Raw genomic sequence first — 23,640 nt, 5'->3', positions numbered from 1 at the left:
ATCTAAAATATTCTTTTTTACAATAATGACATTTATTACGATATAAATATATAATCCAAACGTTTAAAATAAAACGTAGAAACTCGATACTGTATATTTATGATTATCCGTTGAAATAAGATTGAATGAAAATAATTTAATATAAATACGATCGCATTAAATCGAAGAATGAAACGATTCGAATTAACTTGAAAAATTGTTGAAACTGATGGAAAATAAAAAAAAAGTAAAGAAAATATAGCGATCGATATATCGAATCGACCGATTGGAAGATTGGAGATGATATGGAACGACAACGTCTTGATAAGATTGACCTCCTTTTTCTCCAGGACTACTATTCTCGACGACGTGATCATCTGATGGATATTGCAAAGGTAAGTTTAGCGAACCGTATCAGTTTGCCAACTAATTTCTCGTTGTAAATTATTTTTCCATGGTGTGTTCCTCTCGCACGCATTACAGAGTAAAAGAGAGAGAGAGAGAGGGAGAGAGAGAGAAATCTTTTTGCTCAGCAATGAACATTTCAAAGTCGTGGCTTGGTTATGTTGGCTCGCAACTTTTCTCAACGCGAGCTGAGAGTAACGCTAGGGAACTGACTTTCAAGCTTATTTCTTTTCCACTCTCTGGTTCTCATCCGTCTCGACTGACTTTTCTCGAAGGCAGTCTTCTCGTCCCAATGTACGAACGAACCTTCCTTTCTACCTTTTAGACAATTTTCAACGAAATTTTATTAGACTCTTCCTTTGTCGTTCTTCAAAACGTACGCTACAATTTACGATTATTATTATTAATTTTTTTTTCTCTTTTTGTTTATTTATGTTTTCTCTGTTTTATACCTTTAAGGTGTCCAATCTTTTGAAACATTTGTAACAATGAATCTAATATAAGGAGATCTTATTTTGCCATCATCATCATCATCATCATCATCATCATCATTATTACTGTTATTATTATCATTGTAATAATTGTTATTACTATTGCTGTTAAAAAATCGTTAAAGAAGAATTTTCTCGGAGATATCAACGTAGAGAGGTATATATCATATTTCAGTAAGAAATCGAATCGATCGATCAAACCTAGCTGTAATACAATCCCCTTTCACAGTTTCCATCGGACGACGAAGAAACAATTTCAAAAGAGGAAAGAAATTCGTGAAAGTCGGCATGTCCGAATGATTTCTAGATGGGTTAATAAATCGTCAAAGTGCAATAGATCCTTGGGAATGGTACGGAAAAGGATTGGGAAGGGGTGGCGTGGGGAGGAAGGTAGTAAGCCCGAAAAGAAAGAAAGTGTTCCCTCGACGGCATCTTAAGATTTAAATTCCTCCGAGCGGGTTTATCAGCATGCATTGGTCGACCCAAGAAAAGACGATTTTCTACGAACATTTCTCTCTTTCTTCGATTTCTTCAAATACATATTTGTAAGAAAAAATTACAGATTTCCTGCGAAGCTACGTTCGTTAGTTTCCTTCTTTCTTTTTCTTTTCTCTTTCTCCCTTTTTTCTCTTAATTTTAATAAATACACAGAATATTCTTGAGAAATTTTTCTCTCTGCTGCTTCAGAAACATCCTATCTATTAAATATACCATCAATCGAGTAGAGCGAGTTGTCGATAAAAGGGAGAAAAAAGACAAGGGAGAAAGCAAAGAAAGAGAGAAAGAGAGAGAGAGAAAGAGAAAGAGAGATAGGAAAAGCGAGAGATAAAATAAAAGAAAATAAATGAAAAGGATGATGGATATGATCCAATCTAATTTCGCCGGACAACCTTTGACATTTTGTATTAGCAGCGAATTTTTAGCAGCTGATAAGAGAGATAGGAAGAACGAAAGAAAGAAAGAAAGAAAGATAAAACTATAGTCCACAAATGTCACATACAAGGGACGAATGGTAAGATGGAGAAAAAAGAAGAAAAGAAAAGAAAAAGAAGAAAGATAGACAAAAGAGAAAGAAATATATACTAAAATTTAGGACACGAATGAGTAGAAATCCGACAAAGTGAATATATAAGAAAGAAAAAGAATAGAAAAGAAAAAAGAGGAAGAGAGAGAAAAAAAGGGGTTGTACACTCGTAAAATCGGATATTTTACGTAAAAGGGAATCCAGCAAAAGTTGTCAGTGTGGGTCCTCCCGTAGGATTAAATTCATTCGTAAATGTAGCGGCAAAGTTCAGGCCCGACAAAACCTGTCGGCCGATGATTTAAATTTATGAGATCCTCGAGAAATCGTATTATGTACGGGAAAGCATTACGTGGTGGAGTGTACTACCATGGAGGGTACAACTGTACATTAACAAAATGTGTCGTTTAACCGGACGAATGACGGGGATAGAATGATGGGCGTGTTAGATGGAGGAGGGAAAGAGCAGAGGACGATGAAGAGAGTAAACGTATTGTTCGATATATTACTCGACGAGAACATAATCTCTTCTCAACGAAGAGAAGATGACGACGACGAAGTTTCTCTCTGTCTCTCTCTCCCTTTCTCTCTTTTTCTCTTTCCTTCTTTCACTCACTCTTTCACTCTATCTAACTTGGAAACCCCAAGCACTTTTCTGTTACGTTCATAAATAATTCACATCTGAAATACTTTAATTGCGCCGTACTAGTCGTGGCATACGCATCGTTAGAGAAGACGAGCTCAGTTTGTCCTACGATGTTCCGCATGCATTTGCAAGTTTCAACCTTCTATCTCTTCTTTTTGCTTGACTTTAACGTTCTCATCGTGAAAGAGAGAGAGAGAGAGAAAGAGAGAGAGAGGACGATCGACATATCTCGTCAGTTTTCAACTTCCATCCGGTGCCAGTGTCATACTGATTAGCATGACCGTCTAAAAAGAGCAAGTAGAATCTCCGATAACACATACATATTCGATGGCACGTATATGTATATATGTATATATACATACAATATCGTTTGAAAGTAAAACTAGAGAAGAATTGTATTAATCAATCGAATTAATTAATTCGATCGATTTGAAAACGTATGTAATTATAAAAGTAACTCGTTTAAAAAGATCACCGATCAAATCAAGAATAGATTTTATTTCACGAATGTACGAGCTATGCAAACTTGAACGTCCTAAAGAGAGGAATCACGTTAAAGGAAAGGATGAGAATATTTAGCAATTAAGGCAGAGTTTCTATCGCTTCAAGCGATGGTTCTCTGTTAAATCCATGAGAGTTCAGTGAATAAAAGATAGACGAATAAGAGGAAGTGCAAATTTGGTAGAACAATAGGCGGTACGACGAGGTGAGAAAGGTTTATCGTTAAAAGTAGAAGCACGTTTTCTATATCTTCTTTCTTTGAAAATCTTTCGAACCGATCTGGAAAAGATATACATAATCTAGATACTTGCAGATTATTTTAGATACATCTAAAATGTAAATAAGGTTGAGAGAAATTCAATAAAATATTATTTTGATCAAACAAATCGAATACCGATAAAAAAGTGGAAAAAAAGGTAAACAAGAAAAAAAGATATACAATCTCACTCTAAAATATACATACTGTACATAAAAAAAATAAACATACGCGTAAAACGTAGCTAAATATGAAATATATTGTACGTAAATACATACATATTATACATACATACGTATATGCGTATACGTAAATATCTATTTAAGTATATTCATAAACACATACGCGAATACATATTCACCTAAAAACGCTATGACCAAAACTTTATATTTTCCGTGAAAAAAATAAAATAAAATAAAACAATGAAAAAAAAAATTATTACAATTGAATGCATCGAATAACGAAAATTAATTTCGTAGGTTGTCGATCGTCGAAGAGAACGATGCATTTTCGGAAACGGAAGAAGAGAATTTATTCGTTGGATCGAGCGCACGATAACCGGAAACGAAGTAAAATGGACGTTCAAAGCGCGAAACGTGCGCCCGCAAAAGGTTACGCGACCTGTTCCCACGATTTCCATATTTTCCGCGTTATCCACCACACTATACCCTCTCTCTTTCTCTCTCTCTCTCTTTCACACAGTGTTAATTTATTAGAAAAGGACTTGGATGTTGTTGGCCTGTCAGCATAGAGAAATCGGAAGAGAAAGAGAAAGAGAGAGAGAGAGAGAGAGAGAGAGAGAGAGAGAGAAAGGTATCAACAATTCGCGCTTTGGTTGCACTCTCGAAACCAATGCGCAACAGCACCAAGAGTACTGTGCTTGCATTCCAATCTCGATTTATCGACGATCGATCGGTCCTTACGGTCGAAAGCTCCCTCTCTCACTCTCACTCTTTCTCTTTATCCCTCCCTCTCTCTCTCTCTCTCTCTCTCTCTCTTTCTCTCCCTTCTTTCATCTTTCTCTCTACTACCTACTGCTCTCCTACTGCTCTCCAATCTCTATCTCCTCATCTTCCTGGGATTCGGAAGCGTGCGGTACCACTTAAAGGCCATTTTCACGACGCGTGCGCGAACCTTTCAGCAGCTTTTCCGTGGCGTATGCATCTTCACCTATATATAGGGTGTGCCCCGTTTTAATCGATCCGTACGAAACAAAACCGTTTACTTTCGACGATGAAATATAACCGAAATTTATCTAACGTTAACGAAACTGACGATCGATAATGATACGTAATATTCGTTATATTAAATGATAATCATTTTAAATAAAATAAAACGTAAGAATTATTAAAGGTTTTAGTAGAGTATAATAATTTCATTTTCATTCATATGAATAATGTATACATATATGTTATACATATATCGGTGAATTATTTTTTAAAGAAGTAGAAAAATGCATTTTATTGACAAATAAGTTTAATCGTACATACGCAATGAAATTAATCACAGTGAGAGTATCATAACGACGTGCGTGTTGCGAACTAATTTCTCATGGACGAGACACATCATCATATCTATAGCATTGTCGCTCGATGCCATCCACTGGTCACGCATAGCTACTTACATGGAAACGCGCGAATAGAAGAAGCATGACCGACACGTCTTCCTTGTCGTGTCTCTCCTAACTAAACACACCCATCCCATGACATACACAACATACACTAACACAAATACACACAGACGTATCTATCTTGTGATACACATGACCTCACCTAGAGCTTCTCCATCTTTGCAAAATTCTAGTGTCATTCTACCGTTGTCTCCATCGGAAGTCTGTCCTCGTTTTCCAAAGGACAGGAGCTTATAAATCAGTCAATTTCAGATTAGCCCGAAGCAAATTCCTAAAGAAGAGAAAATAAAGGTAAGAGGGAACGATATAAAGGGAACAAATTGTGCTATAAACTTTCCCTTATTGTTAATCCTCGTCATCCTTTTCTATTCCGTACGATTCGTCACAAACTCCATCACAAAACTTATTCCGATTCCGTTTCGTCGTTCGGACTTTTTGACTTTACGACACTGTCAGTTAAAAGTGAAGTTTCCTCTTTAAAGAGGAATTCAGAAAGAGAATTCACGGTCGTGCTATTTTCATTCGAAACATTTTGATTGCGCCCAAAGGACAAAGCTAGCCGTTCGAGAAGAGCAAGCTCGAGTGGGTTTAATGAATAATTCAATGTCGAAGGTGTGAACCAACGAAAAATCGACAAATTTTTCAACGGTTCGGTTATTCCTCTGACGATGACGACTAATAGACGGCGTTTTGAAATTTCTCTCGAATATTCTCTATCCTTCTCTCATTCTCTCTCTGTCTCTGTCTCTCCCTCTCCCTCTCGCTCTCCCTTCCTCTCCCTCTTTGCTCTGAGAGCCGTAGAAAGGTCAACCAAATCGATATCGAAGCCGTGTGGCCGAGGCTAATGGTAGGTATCGCGTAACGTGGCTGATATCGTTATTACCTAGCAGATCGGCACTTTGGGCGTGGATGCAATTTAAAGGACCAAAATCGGCTGACTCTCTCTCTCCCTCTCTCTCTCTCTCTCTCTCTCTCTCTCTCTCTCCCTGATCGTCTTTCGATCTCTCTATCCTGTTAACACGAAACCAATGGTTTTTTTCGCGTATGAGAAAAAACGTTCGTTTCGACACAGTCACGCGAACGAAATTTTTCCGTGAGTGAAAAAGTACGATTAAAATCGGTCGCACCTTTTAAATTATGCGCCTTATAAAAACGTTAGAACTACCTTCGCAAGAATGCCTTGGTAGAAAATTTCATCGAGTATATGTAGGCATGGTTGAAAGAACAAGTCCAAGTATTATTATTAATTGTGAATAATAATAAGTAAGAAAAAGAAAAGGAAAGGGAAAATAGATAAGAAGAAGTCGAACCAGTAATGAGGAAAAAGAAGAACGAGTGAAAAAACTTATACTTAAAGTTAAGTAGACGAGTAGATGGATAGGAATAGGCGAGAAACTTTATTCGAATCGAATTTCCCGCTTCTACCTTCGAGTTTTGGGCCAATTAGACAAGCTTCGTCGAGTATTGGCATGCTATCGAACGTTGCTCTTGATCGAGTTAGATTCTATTATAGGTAAAACGCGTAACTTATCCTATTTATAGAAAAGAAAAGAAAAAGAGAGAAAAAGAGAAAATAGAATTTTGTTAAGAGTATATCATCTACGTTGATCGACAAACGAGCCTTCATGTTCGTCGTCCACTCTTTTTCTTTTCTATATAACCGCGACATCGAATAACCACCTCGTGGACATAGACTATACATCAAATTTGATTGCCATGGATTTATTGTAGGACAACCGAACGGCACGAAATAATGCGAAACGATTCAAAACCAGAAAGTGTCCAATTTAATACTGAAAATCACGTCTTTTCTGTATTTTATTCATCGATTTTCCCCGTTTCTTTATTCTTTTCTTTCACCTCATTCTTTCTCTGCAATAAATTTTGATTATGATCGAACATCCTTCAGAAGATCCACGGTAACACCCTCAAACTATTCTATACCCTCTATGGTGATAGCTATCAGCCGAAAAGCGACTGCACGAAATCACCCAATAGATCGTTGAATACGTCGAGTCGAATTTATTCATATTTTTCACGCAATTTCTTCCGATAATCCAGCGTCCCTCGATATTGCTATACAAACTCTTCGATAATCGACAATCGTTGTATCGAGTAATATGATACATCTATACGATACTTCTAACTTGGATATTCTTTTTTTCCTATTTTTTTTTTTTTAAGATAAACTATAAATAATTTCTTAGGATTATTCTGACGTTTTCAACGATGATATTTCATTGATACCATCTAATGAATACACAAGGAAGATTGTACGCCATTCTCGATAATATTTTTCTTGCTATAATTCGATTACTATATAGACAATTCATCGAAATGTCGAAAAAGCTAAGATAAGAGCTGTCGAGTTGAAAAGTTTCAGTGTTGAACTGATGAATTAACTTGTTTATATAATCTATTTTCTGAATCTCTAAAGGTCTAATTAAGATTTCTAAATGTATACAAAGTTGTTTTTTTTTGGCTATCTGATCTTTTGCTGGCATGACAAATACATCAGTCATTCGGTTTCCCCCATTCTCTCCCAACATTCCCTACGAAAGATCGATACAACGAAAGTCGGAATGCTTGTATTTTAGTAATACAGAAAGAATTATATATTGATATACGTTCATATTCGTATTGAAATTTTGAAATAATTTTGTCTGCTGGATAATCGATTCCAATCAAGTCCTACATCGCGATGCGCCCAAATCGAGGAAGGCAGGGAAAAAGCCCGTCTAAATGAAATTTGGATTGCGCGCTTATTCTCTAGCAAAACGATTTGTAATACAGATCGAAATGCTGAGTGAGATAGAGAGAGGAAAGAGAGAGAGAGAGAGAGGGAGATTCATAGGAAAACTGAAATTCTGGCCTCGACATACCACTTCCGTCGCTTCCACCGGCTTTATTTATACTTCTCACGCTATTTCTTCCAATAATCGAGTGTCACGTGAACTATAGTAAAGAGTTATTCTGGATCAGGGCCAATTGCGGTGCTATAAACGGCGAAAGACGGAATATACCGAGAGACACGAGTTCGTTTGACCGACTAAATCGGAAAAAAGAAAGCATCTGCGAGATGTAAACGGATCTTCGATCGCTTTAGAAATTATCTACGATCTATAATACATAAGTTCGTTCTAAAAATCGTACATAACTATTAGAAGGATCGTTACGACCGATCATAGAAAGAAATTAGCTGATATTTCTGAGCTTGTCAACGCTTGTTTCCAACCTCAGAGATATTTTTTAATATTTCGTCTTTCTACTTATTACTTTCGAAATATCAAAGAAAAGTGATGTAAGAAAATAGATGGTAGGACTTATTGACAATTATTATTAGTTTTAAAAAAGATACAAAATTTCTCCAACGTAATGGAATTTCTTTTAACACTATGAAATTACGATAGCGAAATAAATCAAGAACATAGAGAGCGAGAGAGAGTGAACGAACCCTTTACGATACGCGTTTATATACATATACATATCTACCTACATGGGTATATACGTTATATATTTCTCTCGCCTCTCGTAATAACGCTCTTCCGCGCGTAGGTTCTTGACGCGAGAAAAATAGTACACAGGTAACGAAGTAATCGCGATGGCGCTATGGTGTTGGCCAGCCGCACTTTCGGTGATTGCGTTATTATTATAATCACGCCGCGGATGAAATTCGAAAGGCACGTAGGATGGAACGCGTCGATGCCACGATATAAAGCGGTTTGAGTGCTGTCTAAGGGGAGAGGAGCGAGGAGGAACGAAGGCAGGAGTATGTGTGAGTGGATGGATGAGTGGGTGGGTGGTTGGTTGGATGGATGAATGAGGAGAGGGGGACACGGACTGAGGCTGGGATTTGAGAGAAACGAGGATGCTTCGTCGAAATCACACTGGCACGTGTTACTACGCGGCTGACTTCGTGTGTAACGCACGCTTCTAAACGATAACGGCGAGCGTGTCTGAAGCTGCTAACGTGATTTGTATAGTTCGAGCAGAAGCCTCTTTCGTGAAATTTGCATTAGATAGGTACGTCTACGAAGATAGAAGAGAGTCCACTGAGCGATCGAAACTAATCAAAGCGTTTTATACGAGAAACGACACTTGGGATTTAAAAAAAAGAAAAAAGGAAAAGAAAGAAAAAGCTAAAGGAATCGGTTAATGAAATCACGTCAATTAGATTAGATAGAGAATTCTCGTTAGAGGGACTCTTTGAATTCGACTTTGTGTTTTCTCGATCGATTGTTCGATTAAAATAAAATAAACAAAGGTAAAAGTGGAAGAAGGCAATAAGGAGATACAAAAATATGGTCAAAATCGGGGATAAGGCGGAATAACTCAATAAACGGAGAAAAGTCCCGAAACCCTATCTGCCTTTAACCAAGATAGATCGGTTTATCGTCGCGCTACACGCAAAATTAGATCCGTCCTGCACAAACGTCTTCGTTCGCTTCGTTTCACGAATTTTCAATCTGTCATCCTCGTAATTCCAAACTTCTGATTGCTCGCCTTCAGGAAAGTTTCGGTTTCCTCCTACGCGCCGCTGTCGGAGAGCTTGAACCGAACATCCGACTGGCTTTGCGGATGGTATAGAAGCTGAACCAAAATGGAAGAATATGAAAAAGATAATAAGAAAAGAAAAGAAAGGGATATACCTTTCGGATATTCTACAATATCGTGACGAATTTCAGATTTGTCAGAGCTTCTCAGACATTTTCACACGTCGAAGACACGTCGATCAATATAATATAAAAAAGAAAAAATAAATTCGATATAACGAAAGAGAAATCGTTCTAATCGTGTGTCTTCTTCTAAGAAAAAAAAAAATCGAAATCCTTACTCTTTGTTGTGATACTAAGAGCTCGTAGTCACTTCACTCGGTCTTCTTCCTTTCCTCTTGAATTATGCTAGTAGTCGTGGAACTTCAAAAAAAAAAAGAAAAACGAGAAAGAGTAGTACGGAGAGCTCGGTACTCCTAGCTTTCGACTTGCTTTCGTGCCGAAGGGCCAGCGTGCCCTGTGGACACGTAGAGTGTCTAAGGAAAGGAGTCTTGGTTGGACGATTCAAGGAAGAAGGATGCTGTGTGGTAGAGAGCAAGAGAAAGAGACAAAGAGATATGCAATAAGTGAGAGAAAAAGAGAGAGAAAAAGAAAGAGAAAAAGAGAGAGAAAGAGAGAGAGAAAGAGGGGATAAGGAAAAGAGTGTTCAGACCGGAAGAGAAAAGGAGGAGGAGGAACAGCAGGGGGAGGAGGAGGTATAGAAGAAGATCGTCGCGAGAGAAGTGGAGGCGCCTGCGCCCTCGCTCGTACCGAGTTTCTACGTACGTTTTCGTCAGTCGGGCCTTCAACTCCGAACCGCGTAGAACGAATCAACCGACGCGCTGCGTGAGATGAAACGAGTAGATCGGCGATAAATTTATATCCGTTCGTAATAAATTCGGGGAAAAAAAGAGAAACGTGAAACAGGTGCGAGATATTTCAAGTATTTTAATAACCTCGTTGAAAGTTAAAAAAAAAGAAACAAACAGAGAAAAAGAAAAGAAAAGAGAAAAGAAAATAAATAAAAAAGGAATATATATATACATATATATAAATAACAAAGAGTAAAGAAATACAACAGTAAAAATACAAGAGCAGAGAGGGGGCGTAGAAAAGGAAGTAAAAGAGGGGTGGAAAAGGAACGTCGTGTCTCTCTCTATTTTTTCTCTTTTTGTTTCTTTATTTGTTCACTTTTATTTTCTATTTTGTTTTCTTTTTTTTTCTTTTCTTATTTCCTCCTATCCCTTTTTCCTTTTTAACTCGCACACTGGACTTCGTTCTTTCATTCGCGCAAAGACGTTCCACGAGAAGTTTTCCACGAATCGTAAAGTTTCGCTGACCGAAAGTTCGCCGTTCTTTGGTAAACTCTTACATCTATCCGGCTACTCTCTTACATTTTCTTCGTATTTCGACTACGTGGAAAGCTTTTTCCAAGCATTTAAAACGGTCGCGATCTATCCACTACCCCTTTCACGCCAAACACCAAACCTTCTCGCCATCCCGACGACACCGTCGTTAACCAACAACTTTTTTTGTGCATGGAGCTATTACGAGTGAAATGTAATCTACTTTAGGGAAAGAAAAACGTAGAAAAAGAGAGAGAGAGAGAGAGAGAGAGAGAGAGAGATGTAGAAATAGATAGAGAAAGAAAGAGAAAGAAAGAAAGAAAATCCGTATTCGTTTCGAAAACACAGCACAACGATTTTTCTCCCGAGGAATTCAATCAGCGAACGTTTGCCGAAACTGTTGGAATTTGTAAATTTCGTTGAAATTTCGTGCTTCGTGCAACGAAGGTAAATTAATTTCCAGCGAGCATCAATGGTGACGAAGAGAGACAGTTCGAAGGACCGACGCGTTTCGCGCGGCAAAGTGGCCGCTGTCAAGCATTGGCTTAAAATACCAAACTCGAAAATGGCATGGAGTGGGGTAGACGTCGAATTAGGAAGATAGAGATGAACGAAATGACGGATGAACGACGATAGGGAAAGAGACATACAGATAGAGATAGAGATAGAGATAGAGATATAGAGGTGACGCCGCGAAGGCTATCCGTTCGTTCGAGGGAATCGAGAGGCACCAATGATCGTTAACGTCGTTAGCGCTAATTAATCATCGACGCGTAGATAAATACCGGTGTATCACGGTGGTAACTAGACGCCCGAACCGGGCCCACGTCCATTGATAATTATGAACAGGCTAACTCATTAGTCGTGGGTGACATTAAACTCTCGCCTGGGCTACGAACTGCCGATTCATTGTCACCTCACTCTCTTTCTCTTTCTCTCTCTTTTTCTCTCTCTCTCTCTCTCTCTCTCTCTCTCTCTCCCTCTCTTTCTCATTCTCTCTTTTTCTCTTTCTCTCATTCTCTCTTTCTCTCTCTCTTCTTTTATTATAAAGCAAAAGAAAAAAAGTGCCGAGAACATAAAATCCTAATTATTAATTAGCCACCAAGAAAGGCACATTATCGTTTTACGAGATAGTCACGAATGTTTCCCCATTTCTTTTGTAGAAAAAGAAAACAAAAAAGGAAGAAACAAAGAGAAAAGAAATATACTTCCCCTTGTCACTTTCTTTTTTCTTCCCTGTCTCTCTTTCCTCTGTTTACTTTTTCGATGTTAAAACTTTACGATTTAACGATAGGAACGTTAGTATGCTTGAAATGTAAAATTCATGGGTAAAACCATTTTGTTAACAGGCAAAAACGATCCATTACTTGATGACGTCCCGAAAAAAGTCACCGATCGACGGTGTCGTTCACCTTCGTATGTGTAATTAATCGCGAAATTTAATCGAGTACCGAATTTATACCAACGGCAGTACGATCGATCTCCCTGCGGGTTAACGATCACCGACTACCAAAGATGATGCGGAAAATCGCACGTCAAGAGAAACGAGGAACGAGAAGAAGAGCACGTTCCGAGAGAGAGGAAGAATAATAAGGAGGATATCATTTTTCTCGTGGAGTTTCAAAGCATGAGAAGAGACTGTTCTTTACTCGGCATTACTAGTTCGTACCGATAAATCGAGAAAGATAAAGGAAAAAAAAGAAAAAGGAAAAAGAAAAGAAAAAAAAAAGAAAGAAAAAGTAAGAAAAATGAGGATAACGATTTGGCTGAGACAGTTCTTGATCGATCGATTTACTTCTACTTTAAGCTACCCTTAATTTTCCTAATAATAACGTTTTCTTGGGTATATATATATATATACATATATGGATGTGCATGTATACATCTATATATTGTACACATATGTACAGAAAAAGTGAGAGAGAAGGAGAGAGAAAGAAAAGAAGAGAGAAAGGAAAATATAAGATCCAATACGTTCCGACGACGATCTTCTTTGAAACTCCATAAAAGGATGCAAATTAAAGATTCCTTTCAGTCTCCCCGAATCTTGAAATTGTGCATTCGAAAGGGTAAAGAGAAACGGGAAAGATAAAGACGAGATGGAGTAGGATGTGTGAGGGAACAGAATAATCCTCGAAAGTGGACCGCGAGATAACGGTGCTTTGGATTGAAGAAGAAGATATTGGATCGCGGTATCGAAATAAATCTCTCGAGGCAAAGTTCGATGGAGAGTTTCAAAAGCTAAGAAAGAGAAAGAGAGACAAAAGAGGAAGATATAAGAATAGAAAGAGAAAAAAAGAAAGGAAGGAAGGAAGGAAAAAAGAAAGAGAAAGGATAACAGTGTCAACAAAGAAGAAACGAATCGAAAGGGATGACTTTTTAAGGTTAATCCTCCTGGAAAAGAGATAGAAAGAAAGAAAGAGGATACGAAAAGTACATCGACGAATCTAGCGTGGCGCTAGAAAAAAAGTGGTCCTGTGAGTGTTGGAAGTGAGAAATCGAGGACAACGCTCTGGATACGTGCGAAGACGAATACCACGGAGATAAAGAGGACATGAGAAGAATGGCTAACGTTGATCTCTGAATCTTGTTATCTTCGAACTAATAAGAAAAAAGTAAAGAAGAGGAGAAGAGAAGAAGAAGAAAAGAAAGAACAACAAGTAGAAGAAGGATCAAGCAAGTGTTAAAAATACGAGTGAAGAAGAAAAGTACATTTTTATATTAGTTTTTTTCGAAGGATGATTTCGTAATTTGTGATTTTTTGTTTTGTTTTTTGGAAGAAAGAAAGGATAAAAAAGAAGAAATAGTGCAAGGAAAGAAGGATAAAAGAGATTATTTTCTTGGAAGAAAAAGAAGAAGAAGAGAAGAAAGAGAGAAAGAGAGAGAGCTGGTAAGTCGACGGTGATGGCATGAGGACTTTAGTAAGGACGGACTGTGGGTCCAGCGAGGAGGAGGATGAGGATGGTGGTGGGCGTGATGGTTCTGGGTCAGCTCCTGACGAGGATCCTGCTCGCAGCTCACGCTGGAGATCGACTTGCAGCCGCTCGAAGGATACTCAGGGATGTTCCGCTAATCGACGGGTAAGTTCAATGTCATAGATCTATATCATCTAAATTTAACGATCGTTATATCTTCGTATTTGAGAGAGCGTAAGACCATACGAAAAAGAATTTTTCGTAAAAAGAATTTAATAAGTAAAAAAAGAAATAAAAAAGACAGAAAGAAAGAGAGAAAAAGAGAAAGAGAAAGAGAAAACAATAATGTGAGTGGTTTTATTGATAGACATCGGTGAGTTCTCTACTTTCTCTCTCTTTCTCTGTATATCTCTCCGTTCCATTTCTTTATTCTTAAAGATAAAAAAGTGCAATTTAATTGGACGCTTCTGAAGCCTCGTGCATTCTCATACAGATAATAAGAAAGTTTCGCGAGGGTGAAAGATAAAAGACGTTAATGGAGAAGTGAGAAAAAAATAAGGCAAAGAAATGCAGAAATCAAAAAGAAAAGAAATAAAGACATAGAAAGATGAAGAGAGAGAGAGACGAAGAAAAGCTAGAGAAAAAGCGCTGTAAAAGATAGTAGAATTTACTCGAGAGTAGCCTGTGGCTGTTTGATCCCTCAGTTTCTCGGGCAACCGAAACGAAAAGGAGTAGGAGTAAAGGGGAGAAGGAAAAGAAAGAAGGAAGTCGAGTGAGAAAGATAGAGATATAAGAAAAAGGGGGTGTAGAGGGGTTAGATACGAATTTCCGGTTCTCCTGTCTGGAACAACCTTGCGTGTCTTTCTTTCTTCCGTATCACGTTTGTGAGACTGCTTTCTTTACGTATAGATGTGCGTGAGTGTGTTTTTGTGTGTATATATGTGTGTCTCTACCGTCAGTGTGTATCGGCCAAATAGGTTATCGGATCAGGAAGCAGACGAGAGTCGCCCTTTGTCGTTGCAAATTGCACTCTTTTTTCGTGATCGTCTCTTCCACTCGCTACCACTATGTTATATATACACGCACATAGATACGCACACACACACACAAAGAGAAAAAGAGAGAAAGAGAGAGACAGACACACAAACGTAGATCTATATAAACGTATCAGCACCTTCGCTTTTTTCTTTCTCAGGCTTTAGAAGTTGAAATTTCGAAAGGATTTCGTAAGGGTGTGATAAAGAGCATTCGTCGTGAAGAAATACGAATGATTTCACCTACTACTATTACTACTACTACTACTACTACTAGTAATCGAGTACGAGAACTCGTCGAGAACCGATAACGAGTAAAAACCTCAATGGGCCTATTGTCCCAAGAATAATAGTTTCTATTTTTGTTCTTTTCTATTCGAGTCTGATCGCATGACGGCAACGACCACTCTCTCTCTCTTTAAACGACGATCTGATGTCTATCGTATACACGTCCTGAATATATACCTACGTATTTACATATATATGTGTCTCTATCACTGTACATCTGCTTTAATCCACAATTCTTGCTTGGATATATCGCGAAAAAGTAAACTTATCGCGTGCTTCGTATAAATCCACCAAACTGAAACTGTAGACTATATAAAGGCATACAGCAACGTTTGCTTCCTTAAATCGTACCTTCGAAGTTTCTCCCTTTTCTTCTGTCTCATCCCGGCGCCGTAGAGACGCTAACGTTATATGCAAAGATTACCAGACTACGATACATTCTTCTTCAGTTAGTTTCTACCATCGTATATAGTCTGCACGGAAAATCCGTAATCCGCTCTAGTTTCCCGTAACTAAGGATTTCAAACACATGTATATGTATGTGTGTGTGTATACGCGCGTGCTTATATATATATATATATATATATATATATATATATATATATATATATATCTGTATAACTTGAAAGGTTCAATGAAAATTATGGAGAAAGAAATACTCCTGAAAAATTTATAACTACTCCCTGAACACTTTGAAAAACTTTTGGAGAAGAAAAAAAGATGAGAGATCGCTTACTAAATCGATTTTCTTTTCTTCTTTTCTCTCTTTCTTACGTTTTTTTTTTCTTCTCTTTCCTTCAAAGCTGATGACGTTTTAACCAAAAGACTAATTAACTAACATTAGAAGCCACTGTTTCGTTATATTCATCCCCGACCAGAAATATTTAATTACCGTGTCCGACGTTACGAGAGGAGGTCACTGAAACGAGAACTTCGTCGACGGAAAGGTAGAATGACGAAAGGAAGTGGGCTCGAAAGAGTTCTTTCGTTTCTCGCGACTTGCTCGTAAAGATTTCCAAGAGGAAAGAGAAAGACAGACAAACAGACTGAGAGAGAGAGAGAGAGAGAGAGAGAGAGAGAGAGAGAGAGAGAGAGAGAAAGAGAGAAGAGTATTCGTGGGAAAAAGAGAGAAAGAGACAGGTAGAGAATCACAGCTTCGATATCCTCCAACTCGTTTCTCATCTTCTCGAAAAGAATTTCGAGATTCGTTGAAGAATCTCCTGGATTCAGCTTGCAATATTTCCAAGCAGAAAGAAAGTGAGAAATAGGGAGAGGGAGAAAGAGAAAGACAGAAAGAGAGAGAGAGAAAGAAAAAGATAGAGAGACAGAAAGAAATGAAATATTTTCTGATTTCGTTCGCTAGAAAATGATCGATGTAGGAACACGAGAAACGTTTTAATTTCGAAATGTTTTCGAGTTAATCTTCGGCCTCGTGACGGTTCAAAGTCGTAATTAAAGGATTTGAGAGAGCAAACCTATGGAAATTGCGAGACTTTCCAAAGGGCATGATTTCAAGATCGCACGTTTCCTCGTCTACCACTTCTTCTTTTTCTTCTTCTTCTTCTTCTTCTTCTTCTTCTTTTTCTTCTTCTTCTTATACGTTGTAGTCGTCGTCGTTTTCGAGATGAACCTTTTAAAGCAACAAGTCCACCGAGCGCTTCTTCCACTTAGTCGCAAGTTCCTTGCACTTCTCTTTCTCTAACAAGTAAGTAACATCGTCTTCTTCGTTCCTTTTGAGAATAAAACAGTGAGCATAAGAGAAACATGATCTTTCCGTGTTATAAGACGTGCATACGCTCGTATAACCCTTTGCATTAACAAAACGAGCCGACATGATGTACCCGACTCACGAAAATCTTCTCTCCTACATATTTACAAATTGATGTTGCACATAGTGCGGACAAATATCATGGAGACGACTAAGAGATGAAAAAAGAAAAGTGAAAAGAGGAAGTTGGATCGATCACGAGATATCGATGAAATCTCATTTGAGTGTTAATAAAAAGAGAAAAACATCGTGAAAATCAGACGATGTACATACACATATATGCGTACATATATATATATATATATATATATATACACATCATGTAAATACATCTATAGAGTCCATAACGGAAAATATTCGTGAGGAGATGATATATAAAGAAACGGTAAAACTCGCGAAATCCTGCGATTCTCATTTACATAATCCGATACATAAAGATGAACGGCCATGAAGCATATAACTCAAAATATGCGGCAAATAACTTGTTATTTTCTAGATATCAACCTCTTACCCTACCCTTACCAGGGTAATATCGTTTTCGCTTGGGTAAAATGAATATTCTCCCTTTTCGGAAGACATTCATTCAGAATAATCTCGACGAAGAAAGTCTTCGCAAGCGTTGTCTCTTTACTATCTTCTTTTCCAATTCTTTGGAAACTGTTTCACGAAAATTCTCCTAGAGCTGGTTGATTCGCCGAAGTAGTACATTATTTGGACAGGACCTAGCATCCAAGTTTGAATTGTTTTCCTGAGAGACGATTCTCCAAACTACATACATACATACATACATACATACATACATACATACATACATTTATACATACACTTATGTATAAATACAGAATGTTTAAACGACAAATATCTATCAGAATTACTATGAAATTGATTCATTTTTTCAAAAAAAGAATATGTATGTACAAATGTATATATGTACAAGTGAAATACGATTTTTCTCATCGAAACAAAGAACTCCTAAATATTCTGGTTCAAACAATTTCTATCGATTTATCGGGAGTCCTGTTCCATGTTAAAAACATAAACGAAAGGAGAGTTTTTAATTATTAACATATCGAAAAGTAATTAAAAATCGATCGATATCCCTTTCCTGTCATTGGACAAATGCATTCGCTTGATGAAAATCGCTATTAACCAATATTACATGATATAAAGAGTTTGTCTCTTTGTGTGAGAAAGAGAGAGGGAAAGAGAGTAAGTGATTCTATTCAGAGATGTCGAGTGTGCGCAGAGTTTATTTCAAGTTCGTGATTTTATTTTGCTGAGAAAACACCGATAAACTTTCCTTAATTTATTTCTTTTCGGGTTATATACATTATATCACGAGAAAGTTACGATAACAAACGAAGAAAAGAATTCACATAATAACGAAAATAAATTAAGTACAATGTTTAGTTTTGTTGTTTCAATCGGATTTCGGCAACTACATATTTCGTTTAATTCTCTTTCACTATCTTCTCTCTCTCTCTCTCTCTCTCTCTCTCTCTTCCTTCTCCTTCCCCTTTCTCCTCTCTATTTCTCGCACCTCGTTCGAAATTGGTAGAGGAACGAGAACGTCCGAAATTTCGCTACGTAAATTTCGACTTCGACTAACTTTCGCCATTACCGAGTGAGTACCCATACCACTATGTTTCCCCTACTATCACTATCACCACCACTACCCCGAGGCGTACTTATCAACTCGAATATTTAACGTGAACGAACATTAATCCGACTGCATTTTGATACGAATGCACTTTACACCAATTACCTTCCTCATTAGATCTAGACACTTTGTTCCGTGATAAGTTGTCAAAAGTACACTGATTTGAAGCATATATTCGTTTTGTCCATTTGCAAATTTCTGTATTTGATCACACGGTATCTCGTTAAAATTTAATAGCCCCGTAATGAATAGGAAGATTCGTAACTTTTATATTTTTATCTTTCTATTCATTATTTTAGTTGACACTATCGTCCATCTCTGAATCTCGTTAATAGATTGAAATAAAAGAAAACGGAAGATAAAATATAAGATAAAAGATATTCGCAAACGAGGCTCGAGTGACCGATTTTTCTTTCAAGTCGTTGCGCATAAGGCAGATCTATTAAGAAAAGAGAATATCGGATTGGCCCTAATTCCTTATAATAATCGTGCCGAGAATTATAAAGATGGTTTCAATCGAAGATTTGGAAAAATTGAATTTATCGTTTCTTTTGTAATTGAATCTATCAAAGTATGATAACACGGAATTATTAAAAAATATTTATATACATCTTACATATAAGTACTTATATATGTACGATTTGATCTCTATATTCGAAAATTGTTCGGTATTCGAATTTTCTTCGTGTCTCATAACGCAAATTCAGCGGACGGAATGAATCGACTAATATACCAAATGAAGAGAGAGAGAGAGAGAGAGAGAGAGAGAGAGAGAGAGAGAGAGAGAGAGAGAGAAAAGCCATGAATGCATTTAGTGGCTAAGATGGAAGCTGTTGGTCCTTGAATACGGCTAAGACGGACAACGTGCACCGATGTAAACAGGAATCTATGTTGAGAGAGCTCGTTTCTCGAGTCTGGATGTCCGCGAAACATTGGTATGTAGGGTTACGAAGGAACAGACACCAACTTCCGATGGGGTTAATGCAGCAGCAACGCGTAACTTGATTTGCTGAAGTTCCTCGAAGGCGCCGAGGCGACCAACCCGACCTCCCGGGATTCCGACCTCGTTCTACGAAATCGGATCTCAGATCTTAGCTCTTACATAGAACGTAACTCAAAAGTTCAAAGTTTCCAAACGAACGAACGAGAGAGCGAACGATCAAGCAAACTACTACTGCCATGGATGATGTCGAATATCTCGCAGAGATGACTTTCAAAGTTATCGATACATTTCAAGAAATAACATGGAAACAAACAAACAATAAAAATAAATCGATTCATTCGATAATAATATATAATCATTGATGTTTAAAATGATCGACCGAAAAATATATATCGATGTATTAATCGAATAATAAAGATAATAAAGAAGCATTTTAGTTTATTTTTCATACATTCAAACGTATTAAAATCATTCCCTTTTCAAATTTTAAACGAAACGTCAATTGTCATCCCGAAACGATGACGCTATATAATAGAACGTAATACTTCACGGCGTATATTCATTATTAATACGATAAAAGGTTGCGAGCGTTGCGTTCACTACGAAAGCGAGTGTAACTTTGAGAAGGTACTAACAAAGTTTACCGAGTCCAGAACTGCAATGCCACGGATTACGTTTTATGAATCGGCTAGAAGTGCTATAACCGCGAAAACAGTTAAGTCTCAAGTTCATAGCGAACGAATTAAAACATGAAAAGGGTGTTACGCGAATCGAAGTAAAAGTCCTCTCTTGACTGTTGATTTTATTTCCGTTTTCTTAAAAACTATTCAACGCTACTTTCTCTTAGTAACCAATTAAGCCTTCTTTTACACAAATTCTACTATTTTTCTTACGTGACCAACAACATATTAAATCAAACTTTTCTATAAAATTTTCTTATAATTCTTTTCGATCGATCGATTAAGAAACCCAATGATGACATATCGATCGAATTGAATAACGCCAATGAAAAAAAAAAAAGAAAAACAAAACAACGTCACAAATATCAAGCTTAGAAAAATGAATTAACTAATAGACCGTTCAATCCATGAACGATTAACTAAATTACACGTTTATGTTCCTTTCAATCCCTTGATCACTTTTTCCTGACTCTATACAATTTTTCAACTGTTTTACATGAAATTATCGTCATATATAGCTTTGCTTAACGAACACAATGAAATAACATAATGATAAGTTCAATCAAGAATTAGCCAGTTAAATTAGAGAAAAGTCGCAGAGTCATTTGCCATGTTATCCTGTATTTCTAGGAAAGTCGATAGGCTCGAGCCAAGAGAGAAAGAGAGAGAGAACTCGAGAGAGCGCACGGAAGTCGCATTTGCATCTCGAGTGACGTCACCGCATCCAGCAAACGGAATATTCACCATTCATATGCATATCGGGGCCAGACACCTTATCGCGCTTTGCCAATTAACCACCCTTCTCAACACACGACTCCGAGCCAGCCTCTTTCAACCCCCACCTCTCTCTCTCTCTCTCTCTCTCTCTCTCTCTCTCTCTCTCTCTCTCTCATCAACCTTTTCCTACTCACCCTCCGGTCGTTTGGCAAACGACGAAAATTCACCACCATTTTAACCGAGATCGACGTTAAAGTTATCTCACTCCTTGGATACAGGCTGCATTCTCTGCATACGTATCACCGATTAGCTCGACCGGCCGTCTTTCGAATTACATTTTAGTACTTCTCCCTCCCACCCTCCCTCTCTCTCTCTCTCTTTCTCTTTCGTTATTACATAGCGCAATATGGTCCGTACAGTTACAAATCAACGATTCGATTACCAAGCTCATCTATCAGACGTAATCCGTGATACGATAATATTCAAATTGTCAATCGATATTTATTCGTGCAATTCGAAATATCGACCAATATGTGTTCGATGAAAATACCGGACGGCTTGTCGGTATTTCCAACGAACGATGGGGATTCGTGAATCTTCGGTCAATGTATCGGAGGGAAATAACATTGCAAGAAATTCATGGAATTTTCGGATGTAAGGAATTCACATCGGATGAAAGGGGTTACGGGAGAGTATTTAAATTGGAATTTTCTTAGACGGTTTTTTCATATTGAATGAAATCCGACTGGGTAAGTAATTATCTAGTTATTATAGGAAGGAGTAAGAAAGGAAAAGAAAAAAAGGAAATAAAAGTAAGTAAGAAAAAAGGAAGGAAGAATCGACTGTCGTGACTATAACCAATAAGCAAGAGAATTTTTATGACGTCTCGTATTATCGATGGCTGCAAACACGAGTCTGGCCGTCGGCCAAACGCCAGTGAATACTTTTATGCATTACTAAATGCGAACGGCCGATAGTTAACGATCGTTGCATGACGACTCTCGCGAAAATGACGACGGTCCGATGCTATCCGAAGGCTTTTATTATCTTGGTAAAAATAATAAAAGTAAAATAAGAAAGGAAAACTAAATAAGAAACAATAAAGAAAATAGCAAAAAAAAAATTGTTAATCGATTTTACTCGCACAAACATTTAGTTTACGCATGATATAAAATGCTACTCGATGGGATTATATGCATATATATGCTTGTGCATACACATCATCGATGATGTATAAAAGCACCCAGTCAAATTCGTGTAAACGTTATGTTGATTAAGAATTATTCAAATATCTCATACCATATACTAACTCCATATATCGACGATCATTTTTCTTCCATATATATCTGTATCAGGAATCGTTGAGTTTTATACGTTTCGCTAGCTCGCTTACGATTACACGAATTTTCGATCAGACCCGTGACATAGACGGCTATTCGCGATAATCGTTAACAAAGAACGCTTCCGAACAATGGCTAAACGAAAGTCGCCTGTTTCATTTTCGAACGACAAGCGAAATTACAAAGTCGTCTAAAGTTCCATCGTATTTTGTGTTATAATTATTCGCAAGCGATACAATTTCAACGAAGTATGTATTTCGGAAATATCTTCGTACGTAATTTCGAGCCGATTTATTTCAGTGATCATAAATAAAAGGAAGGAGTTGAAAAATATTATAAAATGTATCGAATGAAATCACGAATGTTCAATGAACAATAATGATTTACGATGACGAGAAACGATCGGCTATAAACTCGATCAACTTTTGCGTTTACCCTCGAAGCAGTTATGCGAGTATACTCTCTCTCTCTCTTTCTCTCTCCCTCCCTCAACTTAGAGTCAGGTCGCAGAACTTGTGAGAAATCAGCAAACAGAAATCCACGAGCAACGATAAGAAGATCCCGCAAGCAAGCAAGTAGTCTAATAGCTATTTCAGATTGAATGCATGCCCACGATAAAATGAGAGAGAGAGAGAGAGAATGAGAGAGAGAGGATAACAAGGATGCTTGATGTCTCGTACAAGTTGAAAAATCTAGAATGAAATTTAATGTGACAAATAATTTAATGAACGATTTGAACCTTCTCACGAAGAATACTCTATGGAAAAGTGAGAGGTGATTGATAAAAAAAAATCCGATCGAAACAATTTTGAATGAAAATTGATCGACCGGAGTGTTAGTTAGATTCGTAACCTATGAGAAAGACAGAGAGAAAACAAGAGAAAAAAAATAACATCGCCATGTAATATAATATTTACCACACGATCCATGTTTACAATTTTTTTTAAATACAATTCACGCAACTATTTTCGATAATATAAAACACAAGTGACGACGAATCTAGAGGTTGTTATTGTTAATATTGAAATTAATATTAATATAATTGTTACTATAAATTCTAAATTGAAGTTGGATTAATATAAATTGTTATATCCGAAAGTTTCTAAAAGTAATCATTTGAAGAACAGAAGCCGAAAATGTATCGAACGGTACGCTCGATAAACGGATAATATTTGGTAGTAGCTAAAGGAGGAAACTGTACAAGGAGGATAAGATAAGGGAGGGGAAGAGGTTGTATAGGGAAGGCACGTTCGCTCGTTTGGTTACCTAATTCTGCTCGAAGTTAAACTCCGCTCGTACCGCATACAAAGTGCATTCTACCGGCGAGTAGTATGGTTAAGCGGTAAACGGCCGAGAGATCCATCTCCGAATTCGGTCAGATTTGTTTGGCTAACGGCACGTACATAGATTCGCATACGCATACCAGGAGAAAGAGAAAAAGAGAGAGTGAGAAAGAGAAAGAGAGAGAGAGAGAGAGAGAGAGAGAGA

At 37.4% G+C, this 23,640-nt stretch overlaps 1 protein-coding gene across 2 annotated transcripts in view; it reads left to right on the top strand.

The window, feature by feature from the left end:
• The first annotated feature begins 10,239 nt into the window (after nucleotides 1-10,239).
• LOC122629575 (dipeptidase 1) overlaps nucleotides 10,240-23,640 on the top strand; it is a 49,765-nt gene continuing 36,364 nt past the window's right edge. For both annotated transcript variants that reach the window (XM_043813135.1, XM_043813136.1), the window contains exons 1-2: nucleotides 10,240-10,388; nucleotides 12,157-13,887. In XM_043813135.1, the coding sequence (XP_043669070.1) occupies nucleotides 13,763-13,887 (125 nt within the window). In that variant the 5' untranslated portion in view covers nucleotides 10,240-10,388; nucleotides 12,157-13,762. The remainder of the gene's footprint in view (nucleotides 10,389-12,156; nucleotides 13,888-23,640) is intronic.

The sequence above is a fragment of the Vespula pensylvanica genome, chromosome 5 (assembly GCF_014466175.1).
Source record: "Vespula pensylvanica isolate Volc-1 chromosome 5, ASM1446617v1, whole genome shotgun sequence".
Lineage (NCBI taxonomy): Eukaryota > Metazoa > Arthropoda > Insecta > Hymenoptera > Vespidae > Vespula > Vespula pensylvanica.
Note: the sequence above shows the minus strand (reverse complement) of the source record. Positions and strands in the feature narration are given on the sequence as shown.